This window comes from Protobothrops mucrosquamatus, unplaced genomic scaffold (assembly GCF_001527695.2).
Source record: "Protobothrops mucrosquamatus isolate PMUCROS unplaced genomic scaffold, P.Mucros_1.0 scaffold160, whole genome shotgun sequence".
Taxonomy (NCBI): Eukaryota; Metazoa; Chordata; class Lepidosauria; order Squamata; family Viperidae; genus Protobothrops; species Protobothrops mucrosquamatus.
This window is the reverse complement of record NW_015386524.1, coordinates 337,949-358,804: the sequence shown is the minus strand read 5'-3', so window position 1 is coordinate 358,804 and position 20,856 is coordinate 337,949. Positions and strand designations below refer to the sequence as shown.

General features: G+C 43.5%; 1 protein-coding gene across 1 annotated transcript; it reads left to right on the top strand.

The window, feature by feature from the left end:
- Positions 1-463: 463 nt before the first annotated feature.
- LOC107285309 (zinc finger protein 219-like) lies at positions 464-18,815 on the top strand. The gene is made up of 4 exons (XM_015813486.1): positions 464-469; positions 1,937-3,329; positions 16,466-16,585; positions 17,684-18,815. The coding sequence occupies exons 1-4, from the start codon at positions 464-466 to the stop codon at positions 18,493-18,495; spliced, it is 2,331 nt and encodes a 776-aa protein (XP_015668972.1). The 3' UTR covers positions 18,496-18,815.
- Positions 18,816-20,856: the final 2,041 nt, after the last annotated feature.

Sequence of the window (20,856 nt, the reverse complement as noted above, 5' to 3'; positions counted from 1 at the left end):
TTCCTCAATTCTGTAGTAGCAAAGAAACTACACTGTAAACAATTTCATGGACACTTAGTTTTATTCCACATACATCTGAGGGTTTAAGATAACTATAGAACAAATTAAGTTATGGGGGAATATGTGGATAAAAAATCATATTTATCAAATACTGGCCTAGTGTGCTCGCCATTCTAAGCCATATTTTGAACATTATAGTTTACAGAATGTATCACTGTTGGTTAGGTCAAACAACACAGAGACCAAATGTGAACTAATCATATTGTAATATGAGCACAGTCATTATTAATTTTAAAGCAGCCTCAGCCTTTGTTGATAAAACACTTATCTTTCTTCTATCATAACTTCCACCACCCTCTTTGTTGCAGCTGATGCATCTACCGAACAAAGGTGACATGTCAATTTGGCTCTCACTGGCTGTTCCATCACCAGTCAAGGATTAAAGCATGTGATCAGGAGCACCATGGAGGTGAGTGGCTTGAATCATAAAACCAGGGATGAATATAACAGGATGGGGAACTCCTTAAATCATGTCCCCCTCCTCCCTAGAGTATTATCAAAGTATAATCTTCTAAGCTCTGTAATGGTCCAATTTCTCTTATCCTCCTCTCAGCTCCCCCTTGGTTAAATATTGAATTTCAAAATCCATTGAAACTAGAAAAAGAAACACTTTTAATAGGGGCAAGATGGAGAAGATGTATTTATGTATTATTGATTTTAATTATTACATCCTACTTTTATGGATACACTTCTTTCCAAGGTGGTTAACAACTAGATTACTATCACATATTCAAACAAAGAGCAGACAACTTAACAGAATACTGCCATTGCAATTCATAGCCAGCAAGTACAGAAGCTTTTTTCAACTTGCCTGCCACAAGCTTCTTCTCATGTCGGAGACAGACTGGCAGAGGAACCAAGCGAAGAATTAGTCTGGAATCTCTAAGTATGCACAAGAGGGCAAGGTCTGACTCCGCTTGAATGCCATTGAACCTTATGTAGCCTGGCCTAAGTGCAAACTGCCAGTCTGAGAATATTCTTGTGTTATAGGCATGAGCAATAAAACAGCTAATTGAACTGTTCATGTGTGGATCTGACTGTTCACGCCTGACACATAGAACTCTTGGCATAGGAATTTTCATGGATAACAAGCAAGAAACAGAAGTCCCATCTCCACTGAAGAACTCTTGAACGTAATGGGGCAATTTCAGTCTATTCAACTCAGTGAAAATAAAAGGAGGGAGGAGCAAGAAATCCCAACAATATTTCTCTAATATTAATTTTACTATACGCCTAAAATGATTCATGAGGTTTGCCTTTGAGGCAGATTTTACAATCCCATTAAATTTGTTTTGCACTTTAGTTTTGTATGTGTCTCTCTATTTTGTTCCACTTACTGGTCTGAAGGGATCTTACCCGTTCTTTGGTTCACAACCATGTTTTACTGTCTTATCACAGGATATAATCCCCCAAATTCAATCATGGTTTTGTTGACACACAGATTTATAAGTGCTGATTGGTTTTTCAAAATGCTCTTAGTGAAGGAAATTTGGACACCTGCTTTTGGGAGTCTCCATTTTCCTATTTCCCCTAACAATTAAGCAAAGCTTTTGCTTTCCAGTCATAAGAAAGAAAGTTATTTGGCTGCTTTTCTCTCAGCCTCTGCTTTGTAAAATGCTGACTGGAAAAGTTGCTGGTTAAGGATAGAAGGGTTTCTGTTTGTTTTGTACAAAGACCGCATGCGAGCCACCAGTTTGCAAACTGCATTGTGGGAAATCCAGAACTCTGTCTCATTCTTCAAGGATATTAATGTTATTCTTCTTTTCCTGGACCAACAAGCTGTTATGCTATATCATTGACTGAAAATCAGACTTAGGAAAAGAAATGATTCAGTAGAAAGGTTCTAACTTTCTTCTTTCCCCCTTCCTTCCTGCAGGGTGCAGATTACCAGTTGCCTTCTGCCAACTCAGCCAGTGTTGCCCTTCCTTCTCCTTCTTCCTCTTCCAGTGATGAAGCTGACATTATGGCTTTCAATGGGGAGCTGGACTTACAACATTACTCTAATGGACCAGGGGGGGGCGGAGGGGAGGCTCGTCCTTATCCCTGCCCTATCTGTGGCAAGCGTTTCCGCTTCAACAGCATCCTGGCATTGCACACTCGCATCCACACCAGCTCCTATCCACTCACTTGTCCCTACTGTGGCCACCAGGCAGGGCAGCGTGCCAGTTTACGTCTCCACCTACGCTCCCATTGTCCTGAGGCCCACACCCGGCTCAGTCACCAGAGCCGCTTGCTGCTTGAATTGGAAGAGCGGGCACTTCTGCGGGGTCAAGAAGAGGAAAAGGAGGAGGAGGAGGAGGAGGAGGAGGAGGAAGAAGAAGAAGAAGAAGAAGAGATGGTTGCTCCTATTCCACCCCAACCTCTACCCACCTTTCACTGCTCTTTCTGCAAGGGCAAGTTTCGTACTGCAGGAGAGCGTGAGCGCCACCTTCGCATCCTCCATCAGCCGTACAAATGTGGGCAATGTTCTTTCGCTGCCACACAGGAGCCAGAATTGCAGTGGCACAACCAACAGGTTCATAACTCCCCAGCAACTTGGACACCCACCCCTCCTGCCCCTGTGCCCACCACTACAGTTCCACCCACCCCTCCTGCTTCCACACCCACTCCTTCCTCCTCTGCCTCCACCCCTACGGAGTTCCGCTGCCAGGTCTGTGGTCAAGCCTTCACCCAGTCCTGGTTCCTTAAGGGTCACATGCGGAAGCACAAAGACTCCTTTGACCATAAGTGCCAGGTGTGTGGGCGTGGCTTCAAGGAACCATGGTTCCTGAAAAACCACATGAAGGTTCATCTCAGCAAGTTGGGCCTCCAGGGTGAACAAAGAGGACCAGGACCAGGTCGGTCAGCGCAGAGCTTACTCGTGGGTTGTGAGGCCCTGTATCCATCTCTCCTTTCTCCTCGCCCCACAGACAAAGCCAGTACAGGCAGTTTCCTGGGTTACAGTGATGCAAGCTGTGCTGAACGACTGCAGGCCACAGCTCGCGCCGTGGAGAGTAGTCAGCAGTGGAGGGAACGTTCTTATGTAGTAGGGTCCAAGCTTGTGAGAGAAGACTCAGGAGGGAACCATCGCTGCCCAGACTGTAACCGGACCTTTGGTACATTCCAGCAGATGGCCTTGCATCGGCAAAGCCACCTCACCCGTGAGAGAGAATGGAACAAGGGACAGTCACTGGGTTCTCACCTTCTCAGTGGACATTGGCTTCCAACAAATGTGAGAGCTTCTACTGCAGCCAACACCAGCTCAGCTCTGCTCACCCAGAAGGAAAAAGGCAAGTACAGACGAAGTCCATACCACACTTAGCAATTCTCCAGCATGAGGGATGGATAATCCACATGATTGGGTTTCCTGAAGTCCCTTGTACCCAATAAGACTAAGTCTGAGATAGCCACGCCTCCTGCCTGGTCGCACATGCCCAGTTCCGACTTAGTCTTCTACCCAGACAAGGCGTGTTGGTTCTTCTCTCCAGACTCAGGTTTTATTAAAGTATTTTCCCTCTCAGTAGATTATCTCTCCCTTCTCCCTTAAATCCCTCACTGTTTGTTTCTTCATTCCCCCCATCCCTCCGGTGCTTTCTACCGTTGTTTAATTTTGAGATTGTGTTCCTTTTCCCTTGGCAAAGGTATTAAGGGATTAGAGGGGTTTTTGTTTCATTTTTAGTAGATCCCTGCTTTTTTTTTTTTTCCTTTGTTGTGGCTTTCGGAGCTTGGGGGTTGTGGAGTCTTTTCTTCGCTCGCCCCAGCTGATCGGCGGCTCTCCGCGGAGGCTTGGGGTGCTGGCAAACTCAGCTGAAAGGGAGCCTTTCGTTTGGGTGGCTTTTTCTGCTGCCGAAAAATTTATTTGGGAGCGTGATCGTTTTGGGGGAGTGTGGAACGGCCGCGGAAGCCCCAAAACTGCTGCAGATTGCCCTAGCCTCCTAAAAGAGTGGAATCACTTTCTGTTCACTGGTTGCTTCTTGAGTCACGTGGTGTGGCGGCCACCATTTTCTCCTTCGTTTTTGGTTGCTGCTTGTGTCACGTGGCCGGTGTCCGCCATTTTATCATTGAGGCCTGCACTGCAGGACAGGCACACAGCGTCGGTTGGATCACCACGTGTCTGGCGGCCGCCATTTTGTCATCGGCCTATTTCATTGTTCTTGCACAACTCCTTCATCATTAATAACACAGGAGTTTCCAAATCAAAACAAAATTTCTGTTACTGCCTGTGGCTGGTTTTCTCTTTCCACCCCCCCCCCTTTATTCTGGAAAGAAAACATTGCTCCTGACAAGGTATAGAGTTTATTTTCAATAGCATTTTTATCTGTTCTCATTGGGAGTTGGTCTCCCCTTGCCTACCACTAAGTCCTAATCACAACATACTGTGTCATACAGGGATTTTCTCCACGGAGCTATACACTGGTCTTACCAGTTCTGAAAATTCTTATTGGGCCTCAGCTCCTAGCCTGTTTCTGACCCACCCTCAGACTTGTTCTGAAGGGTCTCAGGTCTAACCTATTCATAGGTCACCAGGTTTATCTTCCAGCCTGCATCAGCCTGGTCATCCCACCCTCAGTCTTGTGCTGAAGGGATATAGGCTGACACTCCTTGGCAGGGGGGCCGCTTTTGGTTCTGTCCAGCCTTTGCTACCTGGTTATCCCACCCTCAGACTTGCGCTGAAGGGATTCAGGTTTCTAGCAAGGAGTCCATACTGGTTTTCCAGTTCCTCTGTTCTCATTGCCTGCTACAACCCACCTTCAGACTTGTGCTGAAGGGTTCTCAGGTCACAATACCTCTCACAAGTTTTAAAAAACAAGGGTGTTCCACAGGTTTTTCTTCCTGTTTTTTCACTCAAAACTGTTTCTTGCTACCCCTTTTTCAGTCTTCACTATAGGAGAGCAATGGCGGAAGAGACACAGCCTGACCTGGTTCTGGTGCCAACCAGCCCTCCAGCTAAAAGGAGGCGCAAATCGCCAAAAACTGAAGTATCTGGCAAGCTCAAGGCCAGGGCAAAAGCTTTATCCAGTAAAGCTCCATCCAAAAGGGCTGAAAAGGAGGCTGCCAGGAGACATCAGGCCCTAGAGAGGCAGATATCCAGAGCTCAAAAGGCAGTTTCACCACAACAGGTACCGGTTGTTCCTGAACCTCCTGGGACTTCTCCGTTCAGCCCCCAGGTAACTATAATTGCACAGGTACACAGGCCATTGTCTCCTGAGGGCGGTTCTCAATCTCTTAACGGTTGGTTCCATGCCACCCAATCCAAATCCGTCATGGGGGGCTACTCAAATTACCCCTCATCATTCTCCATCGGCTACGTTCACGCCCACGGCCGCCGGTCTCCGTACCGAGCAGTCACAGACGATGGCATCGGAACAATTACAATCTATGCTCACACAGGTTTTAGACTGTCTTTCTTCTCTTCAGAGATCTCAACACTCTACACCTTCCCAACATAAATCCACCACTCCGGATTACGTTTGTTCTATACCTTCCGACCATTCCTCACAGAGTGAAGACTCTTATTCTGACATTAAGGAATCACGGGGAGCAGCCTTATCAGAGGATGAAGGGGATCCTCAAGAGTCATCTTCTTTTGTGGGGCTCTTTGATCCCGCCCTGTTCAAAACTATTCTAACCAAGGCCACAGCTACATCTCAGATAGCGCCAGAGCCTGACCCAGATCCTACCCCTTCCACCAGTCAAACTGCAAATCCTTTGTTTGCTGAACCCACGATAACCCAAAGACACATTCCCTGTCCTCCCATTTTTACCAATACTGTAAAAAAGCAGTGGACTAATCTGGGTCTCTCCCCGGCACCTGGGTCCTCCGACAAGAAACTGTTCTGCGTGGCACCATCCCTAACCAACCTTTTAGAGGTTCCCTCCGCTGACACATCCCTCACGCCTATCTTTTCCAAAACCATTATCGCTGGGGATATGGCGGAGGCACTAAAGCCAGAGGACAGAAAATCGGAGTACTCTCTAAGGAGAGCACATCAGGAGTCAGGGTGGGCGGTAAAAGTGTCCACGTCGGCCTCTTTCTTTTCTCGTTCCTCTATCACTTGGCTCCAGGAGCTTCAGGATTTGATTCCACAGGATCAAGTTCGCGCCCATCAGACATTGGGAAAATTGTAGCGGCTGTTGAGTACACAGCAGATGCTACGCTACATGCCGCCCGTTTTTCAGCCAGAGCAATAGCAGCTAATATCTCTGCTAGGCGCCTACTTTGGCTTAAGCAATGGAAGGCGGATTTGAAATCTAAGGATCGTTTGTCCACTGCTCCTTATGCTGGTGGAAAACTGTTTGGAGAAGCCCTGGAGCCATACTTGGTAGAGAATAAGGACAAGAAAAAGGTTTTGGCCCACCAAGCAGGCGAGCAGATAGAAAGCCTACCCCCTTTTATCGCCGTCAGGGATTCAGAGGCAATACCCAGGGCTCCACTTGGTCTCAACCAGCACATTCCTTTACTCCGAAATCAGACCGGCAGGCGGAACGTTTTGGAAACAAGCCTAGGCAACAACAACAATCTAGGCGGCCCTTTCGAGGGGCGGGGGGCCGTCCCTATCGGAGGAATAAGTGACTCCGGGGAGGGACCCCCCATAGGCGGTTGCCTCTCCCTGTTCTCTCGGAGTTGGTGGGACACTACTACAGACGCCTGGGTCTTGTCCACCGTTACCCAGGGTCTGACTTTAGAATTCTTCGCAAAACCGGCAAACCGTTTCAGCTCTTGCCCAACACCTTCAAACCCGTCAAAGCGGGTCCTTATGAAGGAGGCCATTACCCATCTTCTCACAATAAGAGCAATAGAACCGGTCCCTCCCGATCAATGGGGACGAGGTTTTTATTCAATCCTATTCATAGTTCCGAAGGCCTCGGGAGGATGGAGGGCCATTCTGGATTAAACGATTAAACTCTTATCTGATATACAAAAAATTCAAAATTCAAACACTGCATTCCATTCTGGCCAGCATACGGAAGAACGACCTCCTCACATCCATCGACCTCAAGGAGGCGTATCTTCACATTCCAATTTTTCAACCACATCGCAGATTTCTCAGATTCTGCTACAGATCTTATCATTATCAATACAGAGCACTTCCATTTGGCCTTTCATCCGCCCCGAGGGTCTTCACAAAGATCCTGTAGGTCCTGGCAGCCCACCTCAGACTAGAATCCATTCGGATCCAGTGTTATCTGGATGACATCCTCATACAATCAGGGTCGGTCCAGACTGTACGGTCAGAGGTGGCCCGCACAATAGAGATACTCCAGGATCACGGATTCTTGGTGAATTTCCCCAAATGCCAGCTGACTCCGTCCACACGGCTTCTTCATCTCGGAGCAGTAATAGATACGACTCAATGCATGATCTATCTTTCACCGGACCGCATAGCCAGTCTCAGGGCCCTTGTCCGCCTGGTGCAAGGCACCAGGTCGGTCTCACTCCTCACTCTCTCACAACTCTTAGGCAAGATGATCTCCTGCATTGCCATCGTACCCTGGTGCAGACTTCATTCAAGAGCCCTGCAATGGTTCCTCCTTCCCTTTCAGAGAAGGAAGTTAACATCCTCCAACATATTGGTGCGATTGACTCCTCTAGTAGAACACTGGTGGCGTTCTCGAGCCATCAACAAGGGCTCGAAATTCAGAGAACAGTCAAGGATAGTGTTTACCACGGATGCCAGCCTTTTCGGCTGGGGGGCTCACCTCCAGTCTCAAATTGCCCAGGGGAGATGGTCCAAGGAGGATCTATCGCACAATATAAATTGGCTGGAACTGAGGGCAATTCATCTGGCGTTGTGTCACTTCAGACACAAGGTGAGAGGTCAGCACGTTCTTGTCCTCACGGACAACATTGCGGCCAAAGCACATGTGAACCGTCGGGGGCACCAGATCGAGCTCTCTGATGGCAGAGGCCAGACTGCTCTGCTCTTGGGCAGAGGCCAACCTGTTATCGATAAAAGCGGATCACATCTCGGGGGAGGTCAACCTGCAGGCAGATGCTCTCAGCAGAGTGACGGTGGATCATTCAGAGTGGCGACTGGATCCAGACCTGTTCTCAGCCATATCTTGCAGAGTAGGACACCCAGTCCTAGACTTGTTCGCCTTGGCGAACAACTCCCAATTTCCAAGGTTTTTCTCCCGTTTTCAGTCTCCAAGGGTGGAGGGAGTGGACGCCCTGCACATCCCGTGGCCCCGGGGTCTTCTTTATGCTTTCCCTCCGCTTCCCATACTTCCAGCTGTCATCCTCAAGATTCTGTGAGAGAGGGCGGAGGTCGTTCTCATAGCCCCCCATTGGCCGAGGCACCCTTGGTTCGCCGACCTCATGAGCCTATCAGTATCCACTTCGTGGCAGATACCCCCAGACCGGATAGTACTCACTCAGGGGGTGCTTCGCCATCCCGATCCTCAGTTGTTACAATTAACCGTATGGCGATTGAGCAGAGACGTTTGACTGAGGATTATCCTCCGAGGGTCATTGATATTATCCAGGCTTCTAGGCGCCCCTCAACGAATAGAGTTTATGACTCTACTTGGAGGAGGTTTACATCTTGGATGTCTAGTCATCATGTTCAGTTGTCTTCTCTCACTGTTCCTCAGGTTCTTCAGTTCTTGCTTGATGGAATGGATAAAGGACTGTCTCCTAGTACTCTCAGGAGACAGGTGGCGGCCTTGGCTACGGTTCTTTTCTGCGACAACGCTTCCTCGCTTGCGCACCACCCGATGATCCATTCTTTCCTTAAGGGAGCAGTTAATATCAAGCCCCCAACGATTCATCGGTATCCTTCCTGGGATTTGTCAAAGGTTTTACAATCCCTTACCGGGTCACCTTTTGAACCTCTTCGCTCATGTGATCTCAATCTCTTATCCATGAAAGTGGCCTTTCTGGTGGCAGTGACCTCTGCCAGGCGCATTTCCGAATTGGCCGCTCTTTTGGTGAGGGAGGATCTTTGCTTGTTTTGCCCCGATTGTGTAATTTTACATTTGGACCCCACATTCGTTCCTAAGGTGAACTCCTTGTTTCACCGGTCACAAGAAGTGGTGTTACCAAGTTTTTGTCCTCGTCCCTCTAGTGACTTGGACCGCAAATGGCACACTTTGGATGTTCGCAGGGCACTTCGCATTTATATTAAGAGGACATCTTCTTTCTGTAGGTCAGAGGCCCTTTTTTTGTCATTCGCTCCGACCTCAATGGGTCTCAAGATCTCTTCTACCACCATCGCCAGATGGATAAAAGCTTGTATTGCTAGAGCATACCAATCACAATCATTGCCCGTGCCGTCACGTATCACAGCTCACTCTACTCGTAGCGCGGCCACTTCTGCTGCCTGGGCTACTCAGGCGCCTATCGGTGACATCTGTCGGGCGGCGACCTGGTCGTCCCCTTCGCCATTTATCCGCCATTATAAGATCGATAGTTTTGCTTCTGCTGACGCTGCCTTTGGCCGTCGAGTATTACAGAGGGTAGTATCATCTCCTGCATCACGTGCCCCGTCTGTTAACCCTCCCTAGGGACAGGCGAGCTTTGGTATGTCCCAATCATGTGGATTATCCATCCCTCATGCTGGAGAAGGGGCGTTGGTCTTACCTGAACGCCTTTTCTCAGCATGAGATGGATAATCCACCCCCGCCCCGTTTTCTTTTCATGGGTTCATGGGCTCGGTGGCAGGAGTCTGGAGACCAACACGCCTGGCTTTGTCGCTTCGCCTCCGTCGGAACTGGGCATGTGCGACCAGGCAGGAGGCGTGGCTATCTCAGACTTAGTCTTATTGGGTACAAGGGACTTCAGGAAACCCAATCATGTGGATTATCCATCATCATGCTGAGAAAAGGCGTTCAGGTAAGACCAACGCCCCTTTTATGGGAATGAGCTGGGTGGAGGGACTGACTTTGGTCACAGAGTATAAGAAGCAAGACTTTCATTTAGTTGAGGCAAACAGTGGCCCTGGGCTGCATTTAACGTGGCCAGAATTGAATTTTCAATTAATAGAATTAAGTCTGTTTTGAATTTTGGAAGACAATTTGTGGTGTTTTTTCTTCAAAAAACAAAAACCCTATCGTTGCATGCATGAATGTAGGCATCTGTAGTGAAATTATATGCTTTAGTGAATCCCCAAGCAACCGGAAACTGACACAACATCTACATGGTACAAACCTAAACAGGCCATCTTTCTGCAAATTTGAATGCATAATTACTGTTTACATGCAGCTGTTTACAGATTCAGAATAAGAAAACTAGGACAAAAGTCTGGATACCCTTCAGACTGTACTTTGTAATTTTTTCTTTGACAAAAATAACAAACATTTTGTGAAGCCAGCGAAGAGTCATTTCCTTCTCCTCCTTCCTTCCTTTCCCCTTCCACCATCTCCTCCTTTCTTGGAAATGTTTCACCTCCTTCCTAGGGCTGATAGAGTGACACATTTGTTATCTTCCCTTAGATTTTCAAAAATATTCTAATCTGAGAGTTGTGACAGCCACCCCAAAACCTTTATCTTTATTTCCTGTATTTCATAGATGATTTAGAAGCTTCTTTCATGTCATAATTACGATGAAATATCTGAACTTTTTTCAACTTCAGTTTTCTGAGTTATAGAACATGAGGTTATACAAGATGTGGATATTTAGTTAATTCCATCCATAAGTTGCTGTCATACAACCCCAAATACAATAGAGCCAGCTCCATTCTTATTGGATGATGAAGTTTTTCTTCACAAATGATTCATCTTTTTTACTTCCAAATATATCTTGTGAATGTGGTCATTAATCCAAAGCACTTTCTACCAAAACATTGCAAGCTTGTCAAGGTTTTCTTCTGCTATTTTAAATAGTGACTTTTGTGAAGTGGTCAGAGAAAAGGTTTCCTTCTGATAACATTCCCATGCACATCATTACTGCATAAGCAACATTCTATACTGTGGATAACTAATCCAGTGTCAACTAAGCTTTTCAGTAGGCCTTTTTGCAGATCTAGCCAGCTTTCATGTAATTGCAATAGATTTTTTTCTGGTCTTCCAGATCTTGATTTCAGCAATTCATGTACATTACTTAATAGTGTTTCTCAAAATGAAAGTTAAAATTAAAAATTAAAGTTGTTAGATGGAAACTTTAAATATTTTTTCATAGCCTTCCCCTGCTTTATAAGCAAATTATGCTCATTTTCAAATATTCCAAGCAGGCAGCTGCTTTAGAAGAATTATTGGTTGTTGAAAATAAACAGAACAGTTACAACTTGAGAAGTTAGGGTTAGGGTTAGAGCAGTGATGGCGAACCTTTTAGAGACCGAGTGCCCAAACTGCAACCCAAAACCCACTTATACATCGTTGAGTGCCGGGTGGGTGTGGCCAATTGGAGTGTGTGGCCCATTGGGTGGGCGTGGCTGCAGTGGTAACAGCAGACTGGGTGGGACTAAAAAGTTCAATCAATCAATTCTAACTTTGCAAGATCTTTTTTTTCCCCGTGAGAAGTTGAAATTGACTGATTGATTAAAAAAATTTTTTTGTACATGGCGGTGGAGGCCTAAAGCGAAAAGGTTTTATAAAACCCAGCTGAAGGCCTAGGACTGGGGCAATGGCGCACATGCCCACAGAGAGGGCTCTGAGTGCTGCCTCTGGCACCCGTACCATAGGTTTGCCACCACTGGGTTAGAGTATTTGCTTACCCATGGTGTTGTCTTTTCTTGAGTAACTGTAGGCCTAACAAATCAATCACTTTTTGGAGCTTAAAATTGATGATAATAAAATAACAAAGGATTTGGTGTTTGAAACTAAAATGTTCCTGGTTATTCTTAAGCAACTGCACATAACTAGTAAGCATGAATTCAGATTTGCAGAACTTTTGTTCCATGTAGAAGTTGTATCATCTTCTGTTCACTAAGTAAATTATTGACTAGGAATGCATAAACTTTTGCATGCAACTTATGTTACTAAAAGCTCACTGAATATTATTTTGTGTTTCCAGTCTCAAAGTGGTGGAAAATCACATTGGAAATGTTTATATTATCATAATGGCAGAAACTTCTACTTTGTAGGGCACATGTGCCTGTAGATCTAAACTGATTTGTGCTTTAAATGCTACAAACAAGTCTTTGAGCAAGATCCCTTTTTTCCCAAACAATGAAGTGAGAAATAAAGATATTAGACATGTTTGCACAATGTGGCTGACCCAGCCAGCTGCTCTCCTGATTACTCATCCTGTACACTGCATGATCAAGAGTTAGCTGGGAAGCAGCCATTTTCTGTGCCTTCCAAATTACCGCAAAGGCAAACAGAAAGTATGTTTGGGCATAGGATATTTGGGAGGGGAGACAAAACTTCCTCACACCTCCAGTGTAAAAATCCTCAGTGTTTCAGTTGAGAGCACTGTCATTTGTTCCTGAAAATGCCAATCTGTAAAGATCTCTGGGTAAGCGAAATTTGGATTTCCATGTTCCATGCCTGCCAACTGGTTTGATAGGATGTAACAGGTAATACATGTGCCATGGAAATAAAATATCCCTCTTCTGCACAGGTAGAAGAAATATTTCAGTCGGACTGATGTACTTCTCAAATTGCCTCTTCCATTGCTTTTCCCTCTCCTTCAACACATTACTGCTTTGACATTATTGCCTTTGCTTCCTAGTTATAAGAAGTTTAGTTAAAGAGATGTTGTCTGCCTCTCCCAATTCAAATTATGCATGAAGGAAATTCAAAGTATGTTGTGAAAGCATAGGGTACATTTATGCAAATGAATATGGCATGATATAACATTGCTTCTAAGTACATGTTTTATTTCGTACAGGCATTCCAGTTTCATTCATTTCATTATTCTGAGTTTTCTTAGAAAATCCAAGGAATACATCTTGGTGAGAGTGCTGTACATTTTCTAAGACTTTCCAAGCTCCACAGAGACCTACAGTTCTAATAAAGGAGAATATTTGTAGCTCAGGGTTGAAATGATGGGTCCTTAGTGCTCCCCGAGCTTGGTTGTTTTCTTGCAGACATTTCATTAACCAAACTACGTAACATCATCAGCACTGATGATATTACCTAGTTTGGGTAATGAAACATCTGCAAGAAAACAGCCAACTTCAGAGAGCACCAAGCACCTACAGTTCTGAGTCTTCTTGATGAGAAATAATTTGTTATTAAATGAGGTTAAATCTGTGGTGTAGAGATGGACTAATTTTCATACTATTTGCCTGTTTGAAAAAAAAAAAACACCTATAAGGTTGAAATCACATTAGGTTACTTACAAGAGAATTTGGTCATGGCATTTTGTATGGTGGATATGTTATGCCCTCAAGTGGCAAGAGCTGGAATTTCTCACACTAGACACAATAATTAGGAATTAGTCTTTGACATGATATAGTCTGGTAAACTGTATTCTTTCCGCCTGAGGCTGTCTTTAACAAAACATTAATACAAAAATGCAGGGCAATGTCCTCTCCCTCGTCTGTCTGTATTATATGTGCATTTCATCTTTACTTCAAGACCAGTATAAAAGCACATTAAAAACATTTTGACAGATTTTTTTGAATTTTTTTTATCTCTGCTGCTGGATGAAGCTGCTGAAGGAGAGATTTGCTCATTTACAAGCTGATTGTCAGGGGTGAAAATTGCCCCCTTTACGGTTTTCTGAATATTTGCATATCTGTACTACTGAATGTTCAACAGAACTCATATAAATCCTAGTAATATGTAAAGGAACTTTGAGAAAACTGAAATTTCATGTTGTTCATTTATTTTATCAACAAAAACATCTAAGGTGAGGTCTGCCAGTATGGAAAATAATGTCCTTTCCATGTTTTATGAACTGGGATAAGTAGGGCCTGCACTTTGAACGTTTGGAGCTGTCATCCTAGTCCCATAACAATCTCACAAACTTTGGCTCCCCTCATTATATTGAAGTTCCCACTGCACAGATTTAAAGTCATATTAGGTTCCTTCAAAATAAATTTCTGAAGTTCTACATAAATGAATTATTAGTGTTCTTTAATCTGGAAAAGTTGCAGAACCATTGCAAAAGCTCTGGAGTTCTATAATCCTCAAAGACAGTGTCTTCTTGAAAGAAAAAAAGTAGTGAAGAATGAATTTTTCTTAGAATTACCATTCTGTCAAATCTCCCAAGTTCAATATAACATTGTTAATGAAGTCACATAGAACCCCAGAACAATATCTAAGGATCTATCAGCCTAATTTGTTTTGTTTAAAGATAAGAGTTTATGATTCCATGATTAGAAAACCACTGGATAAAAACAGGATTTTTATGCACAGAAATGTGGCAGGATCAGAAATGAGTGTTTGTTGCTAGAAAACCACAAAATATTCCTGAGTTGAAGCAGTTTTCTATCTTGGAATGGCCAGATATCCTACATCAGGGGTGTCAAACTGCCAGCCCGCGGGCCGGTTTCATCATACTGGAGCCGCGCCCACCCCATTGCCGGCAATGGCGAAAAAGCTTGGATACGTTGCGCAACATCATGTGACGTCGCGAGTTTGACATGTCTGTCCTACATAGTGATATGATTACATTACATTTTGCCTAAAATTAAGTCAGGTAATGGAAATGCAACTAGTTACTGAATCTGAGGGGATGATTACATTTTCAATGGCACCTCAGTTTGTTCTTTCAATAAGATTTAGGCCGGTACATTTTGTGAAAATGCTTAGCAATGTTTTCAATTTTTGCGAGGGTTTTTTTTTTGTGTTTTAAATTTTACAACATGAGCTTTTATTTTATTGGTTCCCTTGTGGGTTTTTTTTAACAACATATTTTATAATGCATTTAATTTTTGTATTTCACCTTTTGCCCTCCAATATGGGAACTGAATAAAATAAAATAAAAAGATGGCTGTCTTTGTTTGGAAACTAAAAGAAAGGGAAACTCCCCATTTAATTAAATCAAATTTCCTTTCTATATCTGTATGACCCACATGAAGCTCCTATAACAATCAATGAGAAAGATACGTAAAAATTCAGAAAGCCCTAAAAAGATAAGTTACTTTTGCAAAGCTATCTCCCTTGATAGCTATTTTGCAAGGGTGGGCATAATATTATCTCAAAATTTTCTATGATGTTCACTATCCTGAAAGACTTGGGACATTATGATTTTTAAGTTCACAAATTCCCTTAAGATTATTTCCCCTATCTTTTAGCTGGTATCTTTCATTCTACACAAAAGAGAGAAGGAAACATCTTCACAATACTTAAAAATAGTGATTGGAATGACTAGGAAGGACCACTTCATCCTTCCTTCCAACTTTGTGAGGAAGGAAAAACAAAAGCTTTAAGGTAGTCAGATGATTCCATCTTGTGACAAAAAATACTCTCCTCTCATCATCCCCTTTTCTGGCTCTGATTTATACAGGTGTGAAAAAAACAAATAGATCTTACACATTTGAGGTTTTCCCAAGTGGTTTTTTTTTTTTTTTTTTTAAATCCTCTTGTTACAGTTTGGTAAAAAGGCTTCCTCCATTTCAAGGTTCCTCTGCCATTGTGCCAGAGTTGTGAGATATGTCACTATTTTCAGTTAACATTTTAAAAAAAACAAAAAACTCTTGCCTCTGTAATCAATACTACACAGGTAGTTCTATGAGAATATAAATTCTTACAGTTCAGCTGCACTTGGACATTTTTGTAGTTTTTTTATTTTAAAGTTTGTTCATATAACAATAAAAAATAGAGAAAAGGACTAAAATGCAATCAAATGTGACTTTGACAAACTCAAGCAACCTCAGATGTCCTCAGCATTGCCAACATCTTTGGTTTGTACATTTTTCTTTCCTGTATTTCCGCCTCTAGAAAGTGTTCCCATTTTATTGTGATTTTATTGCATCCCATTTTCTTTTCCTAAATGACAGTTACCTTGCTGAAAGGCAGTTTCTTGCTAATAGTGTTTTTATTTCAATTTCAATTTTATTTCAATATTTTCTTTATTGGAATCTTAGAACAACATACGTTCTGCAGCTATATTGAATACACTGGGTATATTTCTTTATATAAATTATAGTTCAATCATTTGTATCATTTTAGATATAAATCTAAATCTAGAGTGGTCTAAAATAGGGGTCCCTAACCCCCAGGCAGTGAGCCATTCGGAACAGCCGTGGAAGCGAAGGGGGAGTGCATTCGTGCATGCCCGCCGCTCATGCAAATGGAGCTGTGCACATGCTCTTGCCTGCCACTCGCATGGAACCATCCCCCCCCCCCAAATCCATAAAGCTGGAAAGGTTGGGGAATTCTGGTCTAAAAGAGGCTGGCTGTGCTAAAGAACTGAAATGATAAGACACTTGTAGCATTTGTGCTTCTAAGCTTTTTTGAAAAAGAATCTGGTCCTAGCAAGCAAATAATGCAAAATACTATGAGAAAACAATATGGAAAAGAAATAAGAACCTTCAAACAATCTTCAGCTCATATTAAAAAATTCTCTTTGTCTTCACTTTGCCTTTTGCAGAAATACAGGGTCAGTCACACTTGGATGGATCCCGACGAAGCACTGGGAAAGACTGTCCATTCTGTGGGAAGTCCTTCAGATCTTCCCACCATCTCAAAGTTCACCTCCGTGTCCACACAGGTAAGACTCAGGAGTGGCAACATGGAGTACGTAAGTATGGAAGTAGGTGGTAAAGTTCTACAACTTAACCATCTCTGGTTAAGTCTCTGAAACTGATCCTTTTGAAGGTATGCTACAGGAAGACCATTGGGTTTAGATCACAAATTTCAGTGTCCAAGTTGGGTGAACAACTCCCTTCCTTCCATTAGTATGGTACATAACCAGGGCTGTCTCCAAGGACTGGAATTCTTGAGTCCTGCTCTGAGATTCTTCACAGTTGTTAAAGGTTTATTTGTGCTCTCTGCATGTAATCAGTGATAAGACTGAGGCCAGAAAGCAGTAGTTTTTTAGTACTTTCCCTCTCAATGGTTGTATATACTGGGCCCAGAGGCAGTGGCAAGCTATAAAAAATGCTGACAGCAAGTTAAGCTGCCTTGTTTGTGGGTCTTTTTACACTGAGCATCACCCAACTGAAATGTACAGTATCAAAATACTCTTGTTCATTCTAGTAGAGGTTTTGCAAGAAAACTTCTGTGAGGATGTTTACATCTTTCTATAGTCCTCACTTGTCTCATGGCAGGATCCCTCTTAATCTCTAGGTAATTTTAAGACAGTATTTCACTCTCCCCCTTTCCTACCTTACATACTGTTATGAAGAGAAAAGATAATTCCCAAGTATGCTGCTCTGATTTGAACAACATACGCACACCCCTACACACCTATACCTATAAATACATACACATATATACATACATACATACATACATACATACATACATACATACACATATATACATATCACACTATGGATTGTTTTTCTTTCCTTTGCTCATTTAGTTAATTGCAAAGAGAGGGTTTATGGCAAGACTTATTACAGAGAAGATTACAGAGAAGATATTCACTCTCCGAAAGTTGTAATATAGGAAGCTGTTTTTGTTCATGGTCAAAAAAATGACATTTTTTATTCCTGTTTCATAGACTGGAAAAGCTGAATCAGTCAGACACTTAAATGGATTCTAGCCATATGTTGCAACCAACCAGAAAAAAAATCACCCTAAAGAAAAATAATTACACATCATTGCTGTGCCAATTGATTTCTCCCCTTTTTTCCCCCTATAGGTGAGCGCCCATACAAGTGCCCTCACTGTGACTATGCCGGCACTCAATCTGGTTCGCTCAAATATCACCTGCAGCGCCACCACCGGGAGCAAAAGAGCGCTGCTGCTGCTGCAGCTGCTGCAGCTGTAGCAACAATGGAACAGTGCCACTTGCCCCTGGCCCCTACTGCAATCCCTGCCTTTCCCCCTACACAGCTCACTAAGAGCCATGGGTCCTTCCTTCCTCTAGGTGGTGTGGGGACAGCTCGGTCCCGCCAGTCCCGCCGCAAGTCACTGCTGAACGGGAAGGCTGATTTCCAGCCACTGGATCTTTCCCTACGTCCAGCCCTGGCAGGAGGAGCCCTCCACCGTTGCCAGTTTTGCCCCTTTGCCACCTCAGCTCCTGAGCTTATGGAATTACACCTTCAAGTCCATCACAGCAGGAAAGCTCGTACCCGTCGTTGCTCTCACACAGCTCCTAAAGCCCAAGTGAAGTTGGAGGAAGAAATAGTTGAGCTGAAAGGACCAGAATCCCCAAGCCCAAAGGGGGAGATTTCCAAGTCACACAATTTCTGGTCCTCTAAAGATCAGGAAGACTCTCGCCGTCTCAAGTTGCCTCAGGGGAAACAGAGTTCTGAGGGAGCAATAATTGCCAGCCTTTCTTCTGAAGCTGCACTGAATCAGCAAGGATGGGAGAACCTATCACAAGACTCTGAGGAGCCAAGGCCTCAGAAGGAATTGTCTGGCCCACTGGTCCAAAAAGGGCCACATCAGGAGGCTTCAAAGACAGGCCAAGGCCTCATGGAATTACAGCTGGAGCCAGTACAAGCCTGAGTCTATTCTGCATATATAAACCAGTTCCGAATCTGTTTAGCTGTCATGATGACTCTCAACCAAGGGAGCTGGGAATTGTAGCTCTGTTCTATCTATTGGATAATAATAATTCCAGTTCTTTGGGAAGGACTTGATGGGCAGATAAAAATGCCAAATCCAGTCTAAAGATCTGGCTGACTGTGTGACAAAACCATAATTAATAAGAATGCATACAAAGCTATATTTCCCAAAGTTCATAGGCAGGGGCTTTGCAGAGCCCATAGCATAGTGGTAGAACACATGCTTTGCATGCATTAAAGTTCCAGATTCAATATTTGCTTTCTATCTTCAAAACAAAACAAAAAAATATCAGGGCCGGGAAAAGTCCCTGCCTGTGATCTTGACCTAGTAAGAGGCTAGATGGACCAATGTCTGCCTCAAGAAAAAGCTCTATAAGGCAGTGAAAGCCGTTTCAGACCTGTTTACATGTGTAGCGTAGATTTGCAGAGACAATTTGTGAGTGGTCACCTCACATATGACAGGGTCATGCAGCCATCTGCAAGAAGTTTTGGAATAAGACTATTTTTTGAAATAGTTCTCTATTTTTAACAGCAGCAAGACAAACATAGCAAGATACAGGTATTACCTACCAAGCAGCTAATAACAGCACAAGAGCTCCAGGAGGGAAAAAAAGACAAAACTACAACACAACCAAGTACTGACCCTGGAAGATAAAAGCTATAGCTGCAGTGGAGCATTGGTTAAGGGTGAGGGAAAGCATGGCGAGGAGATTCCATTCATGCCTTGAGTTGATGGGGAAAATTGCAGTTCTGCTGAATGGGATTATAATCCTCTGCACAATCAAGAAAGCTGCTTACTGGGGACTCCCAATTGCAAAAACAAAAACAACCCAATGAACACCTTGCAGAAACTCCCCATCAACATGAAGAGGACAGGTTTAAAGGATATGCTGCTGGTCTGGTGTCCCTGTCTGCTCTCCATGCACTGGATATTTGAAAGGGCTGCCATAACAGTTCTATTTAGTCAAACAGGGTTTGGGGGGGTGATATCACTGGGGTGTATTAAGAGTTCAACCCTTTGTTTTCTCCTCAGTTCTGAACTTGATGCTGCTTCTTTTAGGTGCCGCCGTCTGAGGTCCTGGCCCCTTGGGGATCCTACTATTGGGACGTGGAGGGTTGCTGGGCTTCATGGGGACAAGACTCCTGTAGTAGTTCTTGGAAGTTTTCTTTCTTTCTTTCCTTTTTTTTTAAGGGGAGCATTTCTGCAGTTGTAGCTTTTCTCACCATAGTGTTGATGTGGTGGGAGAAGCTGAGCTTGTCCAAATTCTCTATTGCATTCTCCAGTTATTCATAACCCAGGAGCCCTGTCCCCATTACCCTGCCATGTCTCCTAGAGGCAGGGCAGGCTTCACCAACCATTCTTGGCCCAAAGGCCCAAGCACCTGGGATGCGGCTTTGTCTCATCAAATCCAGGTGGTTCGGCCTCTCATGTTTCCGTAGCAAGCTACCTGATGCCAGTATCTTATCTCCGTAGCGATCCAGCAACAGAGCTGTGTTTCTGTAGTGACCTGGCACATCGGGGTGCTTGACAACTTCTAGAGTTTTCTATTTTTTTATTGTTTTCTTGTAGAAAATTTGAAACTGGAAATAAAAATTACATTGAAAAATTATGTATAGCTTGTATGGATCTGCATTTTAAAACACTGTCTTTAAGCAGCAATAGACTGTGCTATGAGAGGTGAATTGCTATTTCCTGAAATCTTTGGTTTTTTTTTTAAAAGCCCCCCCCTTCCTTTGAAGGATTAAATTGAACTCCCTGAGAACCATAAACATAATCAAGAAGATAGCATAACAGAGCTTCCACTTATTTTAGCTGCCTCCTCTTTCTATTTGAGTTGTTGGTCCTTTCTCTTTTGCTCTAAGATTGTACATGTTTTAATGGCACTTGAAAACATGTGCACAATAAATAAGAAAGGCTGTTGCATGGGTTTGGGTACGTAGAAAAAATAAGATTCTAATCCTAGAAACCAGGTGAAAAAAAAGCATAACCAAGTTTTGTAAAACTCAATACGTGCACCAGAACCTAGGAATTGACAATCTAAATATGTGAATTTCATGATAATTTTATTCTTCCTTTGAATCTCTCATTTGTACACTAAAATAAGTTGTGCTCTGTCTTATACTCTCAAGGCAAAGTAGACAGAAATAAAACAAATAAAATTTGCAAAGAACAAAAAAAAATGCAAGCTTAAATCAAAGCAGCTACGCATGTATATAAAACATCAATGGGAAAAAAATCTACCATTATTATATTATTACACTACAGACATAATATAGCTGGAAATAGGTGCCAAAGATTAAG